At 47.2% G+C, this 7500-nt stretch overlaps 1 protein-coding gene and 1 long non-coding RNA gene across 2 annotated transcripts in view; both read right to left on the reverse strand.

The window, feature by feature from the left end:
* Positions 1-103, reverse strand: part of LOC114570501 (uncharacterized) — an 854-nt gene extending 751 nt beyond the window's left edge. Inside the window, exon 1 of the long non-coding RNA XR_003694538.1 lies at positions 1-103. This exon is cut by the window's left edge and continues 56 nt beyond it. This is a non-coding gene — a long non-coding RNA (uncharacterized LOC114570501).
* An 836-nt stretch (positions 104-939) lies between these two features.
* Positions 940-7500, reverse strand: part of ythdc1 (YTH N6-methyladenosine RNA binding protein C1) — a 39058-nt gene continuing 32497 nt past the window's right edge. The window contains 5 exon segments of the mRNA XM_028601124.1: positions 940-1707; positions 3480-3629; positions 3632-3658; positions 3742-3807; positions 3988-4027. Coding sequence (XP_028456925.1) covers positions 1519-1707; positions 3480-3629; positions 3632-3658; positions 3742-3807; positions 3988-4027 — 472 coding nt within the window. The 3' untranslated portion in view covers positions 940-1518.

Below are 7500 nucleotides of genomic sequence, written 5' to 3' on the forward strand. Positions count from 1 at the left end.
CTGCTGGTTTACCGGCTGGAAAATGCCGAATCTGGCCGGTATTTCCAGAGGAATCGGTACCTCTGTTATCATCGAGGACCGGCGTCAAGTTAACGGAACACACATACAGGACTTCCGGTGGGCTCACCAACATAAAAGACCCTGAACGATACGATAGGAATAGAAGACCTTTCAAAGTAAAATCACATAAATGGAACACTGGAAACATTCACATATAATATTCATATATATTAAATATACATATATATACACATATATATATATATGTATATATATATATACACATATATATATACATATATATAATAGTAATTAATATATACATTTTTTATATTATATATATTTAATATATATGAATATTATATATGTGTATATATAATAGTAATTGATATGTTTTATATATCTATATATATCTATATATATATATATCTATCTATATATATATCTATATATATCTATCTATATATATATATCTATATATATATATATATATATATATATATATCTATATATATATATATATATATATATATATATATATATCTATATATATCTATATATATCTATATATATCTATATATATATCAAACTACTCAAAGGACAGTTTGTAATATGTATTACAAACTGTCCTTTGAGTAGTTTGGTCTGAAAGCAGTAATCTGATTAATTCACTACAACAGAAAGGAAACAGCTGATTGATGATTGTACATTTTTTTATTTTGTAAAAAAACAGACACAAGCCCCGCCCCTTGGTTCAGAAACAGGAAACGGACGTTTAACTTGAAACACTAACAGATCAGCTGACTGTAAACAACCAATCACAGAGGAGCAAAAATATATCAGACTTAAACACAAAAACACTGATGTTCAGGAAGTAAAATACAAAATAAACCTGAAAATAAAATTAATTTCTAACAAAAAGAGAAAAAAATGTTTAAAAACTTATAAAAGAGAAAAAAAAAAAAAATCAAGAAGTTTCTTCTTTTTCTTCTTCATGGGTTTTAAAAGATTTTCTCACCTCACATGTATTTTGAAGGACTTTACAGGAAACTTTTCACAATAAGAGAAGCAATAATTAAAGAAACAAAAAGACTCAGTCACCGTGGCAACCCCTCAGAGGCCCCGCCCCTCGCGTTGGAGAACAGATGCCGAACAGAGAGGATTCTGGGTAATGTGACGGTTGATCATCAAAAGAAACGTTTCCACAGAATCTTTACTTTTACGTTTTTATTCACATAAAAACTGATGATGTCATCACGCAGCTCGTTTAGTTTTTTATTCATAATTCTCCAAAAAAAAAAAACACAGGAAAACAGCCGAGTTTCAGAATAAAAGCCCGGGCCGATTTCAGAATAAGAGCCGGGCGATTTCAGAATAAGAGCCCGGGCCGATTTCAGAATAAGAGCCAGGCCGATTTCAGAATAAGAGCCCGGCCGATTTCAGAATAAGAGCCCGGGCCGATTTCAGAATAAGAGCCCGGGCCGATTTCAGAATAAGAGCCTGGGCCGATGGCGTGGCTCAGCGGCGGTAGCGGCCCCTCTCCTTCTCTCGCTCTCTCTCTCGCTCTCTCCCTCGCTCCCTCTCTCGCTCCCTCTCTCGCCGCGGGGCGCCGCGCTCTCGCTCGCGCTGACGCTCCCTCTCTCGCCGGCTGCTCACCACCGCCTGCGTCCGCCGCAGGAAGTCGTCCACGCGCATGTCGTAGTCGTGCTGCATCATGGGAAACAGACGGAGAGAAGACAATTAACCACTGAGCCACCAGAACCACTGAGCCACCAGAACCACTGAGCCCTTGAACGTAGTCCTTACCTAGGTACTGTCAGGGCCCTCATACTCTGCTCCTGACTGGCTAGTAGTCCTTACCTAGGTACTGTCAGGGCCCTCATACTCTGCTCCTGACTGGCTAGTAGTCCTTACCTAGGTACTGTCAGGGCCCTCATACTCTGCTTCTGACTGGCTAGTAGTCCTTACCTAGGTACTGTCAGGACCCTCATACTACCCTGACTGGCTAGTAGTCCTTACCTAGGTACTGTCAGGACCCTCATACTCTGCTCCCTGGCAGTAGTCCTCTGCTTCTGACTGGCTAGTAGTCCTTACCTAGGTACTGTCAGGACCCTCATACTCTGCTCCTGACTGGCTAGTAGTCCTTACCTAGGTACTGTCAGGGCCCTCATACTCTGCTCCTGACTGGCTAGTAGTCCTTACCTAGGTACTGTCAGGGCCCTCATACTCTGCTCCTGACTGGCTAGTAGTCCTTACCTAGGTACTGTCAGGGTCCTCATACTCTGCTCCTGACTGGCTAGTAGTCCTTACCTAGGTACTGTCAGGACCCTCATACTCTGCTCCTGACTGGCTAGTAGTCCTTACCTAGGTACTGTCAGGGCCCTCATACTCTGCTCCTGACTGGCTAGTAGTCCTTACCTAGGTACCTCAGGACCCTCATACTCTGCTCCTGACTGGCTAGTAGTCCTTACCTAGGTACTGTCAGGGTCCTCATACTCTGCTCCTGACTGGCTAGTAGTCCTTACCTAGGTACTGTCAGGGCCCCTCATACTCTGCTCCTGACTGGCTAGTAGTCCTTACCTAGGTACTGTCAGGGTCCCTCATACTCTGCTCCTGACTGGCTAGTAGTCCTTACCTGGCTGTCAGGACCCTCATACTCCTCCTGACTGGCTAGTAGTCCTTACCTAGGTACTGTCAGGGCCCTCATACTCTGCTCCTGACTGGCTAGTAGTCCTTACCTAGGTACTGTCAGGGCCCTCATACTCTGCTCCTGACTGGCTAGTAGTCCTTACCTAGGTACTGTCAGGGTCCTCATACTCTGCTTCCTGGCTAGTAGTCCTTACCTAGGTACTGTCAGGGGCCCCTCATACTCTGCTCCTGACTGGCTAGTAGTCCTGGCTAGTAGTCCTTACCTAGGTACTGAGCATGTGCGACTCCCAACAAAGATGTTACAGCAGTGAGAGGTCTCACTCTGTAGCTAAAACAGAGAGCTCAACACACAGGGTGAAAAGAGGAGCTGCAGTACAACAACAACAACAACATGGTGTTTTTTGAGAAGTAAATCATGTAAACCTATTCTGATAGAACCTCTAAATACAGTTATGATCCTGAAAATGCAGAATATGAGAACTTTAATAGTTGATAACTAAACCAGCTCTGTATAAAATAACCCAAACCCAGAGTATAAACAGTAGAACCACAGTAGAACCACAGTATAAACAGAACCACAGTAGAACCAGAGTATAAACAGAACCACAGTAGAACCAGAGTATAAACAGAACCACAGTAGAACCACAGTATACACAGAACCACAGTATAAACAGAACCACAGTAGAACCAGAGTAGAACCAGAGTAGAACCAGAACCAGAGTAGAACCAGAACCAGAGTAGAACCAGAGCAGAACCAGAACCAGAGTAGAACCAGAACCAGAGTAGAACCAGAGTAGAACCAGAACCAGAGTAGAACCAGAGTAACTTACGGGACTAGAGGTGAATGCGCGGTGTGGCGGCGCCCGCTGCTTGTCTCTGAAGCGAGGGGGCGGAGCCTCGTGAGGAGGAAGTGGGTGGTGGTGATAGGCCTGGTGGGGGGGGGGCGGGGGGTGGCTGTGGTGGTAGTAGGGGGGGGGGGGGGCGGCTGCTCCACGCCCGGGTACGCCGCCTGCTGACACACACACGACATCATCAGTTCTCCAGCTCAGCCAATAAACTTACAGACCAACAACCAATCAGAGAGAGGCTCACCAGAGTCTGCCAGGGAGCGGGGGGGCCAACGCTGTGGTGGTAGTCCCTCATGTAGTCGTTATACGACTGGAACACACACGCACGCCGTAGCCTTTAAACCTCGGGAAATTAAGCTAAGCTACCATGCTAACAGACTGAAGCTAAGCTAACATGCTAACAGACTGAAGCTAAGCTAACATGCTAACAGACTGAAGCTAAGCTACCATGCTAACAGACTGAAGCTAAGCTAACATGTTTGTGACTCACCCCGTTGAGAAAAACATCTCGTCTCATGCCGGAGAATCGTCTGAAAAAAACAACAAAACAAACTCTTTATTTCAATAAAAGATCTCTGAGATAAGTGGCACCATCTGGAAGCTTTGAACAGAAAAAGAGCTTCGTGTTGAATCTTCATATCAAACCAAACTGAACATGTATGTTCCGTTATTTTGGCTTTAAATTATAAAGTAAATACATTTCTGGTTTCTGTTGATCTGTACAGTTAGAGAAACACGTTGCTGTAGCCCCGCCTACTCCACATGGCCCCTACATACTCCACATGGCCCCTACATACTCCACATGGCCCCTACATACTCCACATGGCCCCTACATACCCACATGGCCCCTACATACCCACATGGCCCCTACATACCCACATGGCCCCTACATACCCACATGGCCCCTACATACCCACATGGCCCCTACATACCCACATGGCCCCTACATACCCACATGGCCCCTACATACTCCACATGGCCCCTACATACTCCACATGGCCCCTACATACTCCACATGGCCCCTACATACTCCACATGGCCCCTACATACTCCACATGGCCCCTACATACTCCACATGGCCCCTACATACTCCACATGGCCCCTACATACTCCACATGGCCCCTACATACCCCACATAGCCCCTACATAGCCCACATGGCCATGGCCCTACATACCCACATGGCCCCTACATACTCCACATGGCCACTACATACTCCACATGGCCACTACATACTCCACATGGCCCCTACATACTCCACATGGCCCCTACATACTCCACATGGCCCCTACATAGCCCCTACATACTCCGTATGGCCCCTACATACTCCACATGGCCCCTACATACTCCACATGGCCCCTACATACTCCACATGGCCACTACATACTCCACATGGCCACTACATACTCCACATGGCCACTACATACTCCACATGGCCCCTACATACTCCACATGGCCCCTACATACTCCACATGGCCCCTACATACTCCACATGGCCCCTACATACTCCACATGGCCCCTACATACTCCACATGGCCACTACATACTCCACATGGCCACTACATACTCCACATGGCCCCTACATACTCCACATGGCCCCTACATACTCCACATAGCCCCTACATACTCCACATAGCCCCTACATAGCCCCTACATACTCCGTATGGCCCCTACATACTCCACATGGCCCCTACATACTCCACATGGCCACTACATACTCCACATGGCCACTACATACCCACATAGCCCCCCTACATCGTGGATGGCCCCTACATAGCCCCTACATACTCCGTATGGCCCCTACATACTCCACATGGCCCCTACATACTCCACATAGCCCCTACATACTCCACATAGCCCCTACATACTCCGTATGGCCCCTACATAGCCCCTACATACTCCACATGGCCCCTACATACTCCACATGGCCCCTACATACTCCACATGGCCTCTACATACTCCACATGGCCTCTACATACTCCACATGGCCTCTACATACTCCACATAGCCCCTACATACTCCGTATGGCCCCTACATAGCCCCTACATACTCCGTATGGCCCCTACATACTCCGCATAGCCCCTACATACTCCACATAGCCCCTACATACTCCACATAGCCCCTACATACTCCACATAGCCCCTACATACTCCACATAGCCCCTACATACTCCGTATGGCCCCTACATACTCCGCATGACCCCTACATACTCCACATGGCCCCTACATACCCTCATACTTCACATAGCCCCTACATACTCCGTATGGCCCCTACATGGCCCCTACATACTCCACATAGCCCCTACATACTCCACATGGCCCCTACATACTCCACATGGCCCCTACATACTCCGTATGGCCCCTACATATCCCCTACATACTCCGTATGGCCCCTACATACTCCGCATGACCCCTACATACTCCACATGGCCCCTACATACTCCGCATGACCCCTACATACTCCACATAGCCCCTACATACTCCGTATGGCCCCTACATGGCCCCTACATACTCCACATGGCCCCTACATACTCCGCATGGCCCCTACATACTCCGCATGACCCCTACATACTCCGCATGACCCCTACATACTCCACATGGCCCCTACATACTCCACATGGCCCCTACATACCCTCATACTTCACATAGCCCCTACATACTTCACATAGCCCCTACATACTTCACATAGCCCCTACATACTTCACATAGCCCCTACATACTTCACATAGCCCCTACATACTTCACATAGCCCCTACATACCCTCATACTTCACATAGCCCCTACATACTTCACATAGCCCCTACATACCCTCATACTTCACATAGCCCCTACATACTTCACATAGCCCCTACATACTTCACATAGCCCCTACATACTTCACATAGCCCCTACATACTTCACATAGCCCCTACATACTCCACATGGCCCCTACATACTTCACATAGCCCCTACATACTTCACATAGCCCCTACATACTTCACATTGCCCCTACATACTTCACATTGCCCCTACATACTTCACATAGCCCCTACATACCCTCATACTTCACATAGCCCCTACATACCCTCATACTCCACATGGCCCCTACATACTTCACATAGCCCCTACATACCCTCATACTTCACATAGCCCCTACATACCCTCATACTCCACATGGCCCCTACATACCCTCATACTTCACATAGCCCCTACATACCCTCATACTTCACATAGCCCCTACATACCCTCATACTCCACATGGCCCCTACATACTTCACATAGCCCCTACATACCCTCATACTCCACATGGCCCCTACATACCCTCATACTTCACATAGCCCCTACATACTCCACATGGCCCCTACATACCCTCATACTTCACATAGCCCCTACATACTTCACATAGCCCCTACATACCCTCATACTTCACATAGCCCCTACATACCCTCATACTCCACATGGCCCCTACATACCCCTCATACTTCACATAGCCCCTACATACTCCACATGGCCCCTACATACCCTCATACTTCACATAGCCCCTACATACCCTCATACTCCACATGGCCCCTACATACCCTCATACTTCACATAGCCCCTACATACTTCACATGGCCCCTACATACCCTCATACTTCACATAGCCCCTACATATCCTCATACTTCACATAGCCCCTACATACTTCACATGGCCCCTACATATCCTCATACTTCACATAGCCCCTACATACTTCACATAGCCCCTACATACCCTCATATTTCACATAGCCCCTACATACTTCACATGGCCCCTACATACTTCACATGGCCCCTACATACTTCACATGGCCCCTACATATCCTCATACTTCACATAGCCCCTACATACTTCACATAGCCCCTACATACCCTCATACTTCACATAGCCCCTACATACTTCACAAAGCCCCTACATACTTCACATAGCCCCTACATACTTCACATAGCCCCTACATACTTCACATGGCCCCTACATACTTCACATGGCCCCTACATACTTCACATGGCCCC

The sequence above is a fragment of the Perca flavescens genome, chromosome 16 (assembly GCF_004354835.1).
Source record: "Perca flavescens isolate YP-PL-M2 chromosome 16, PFLA_1.0, whole genome shotgun sequence".
NCBI classification, from domain to species: Eukaryota; Metazoa; Chordata; class Actinopteri; order Perciformes; family Percidae; genus Perca; species Perca flavescens.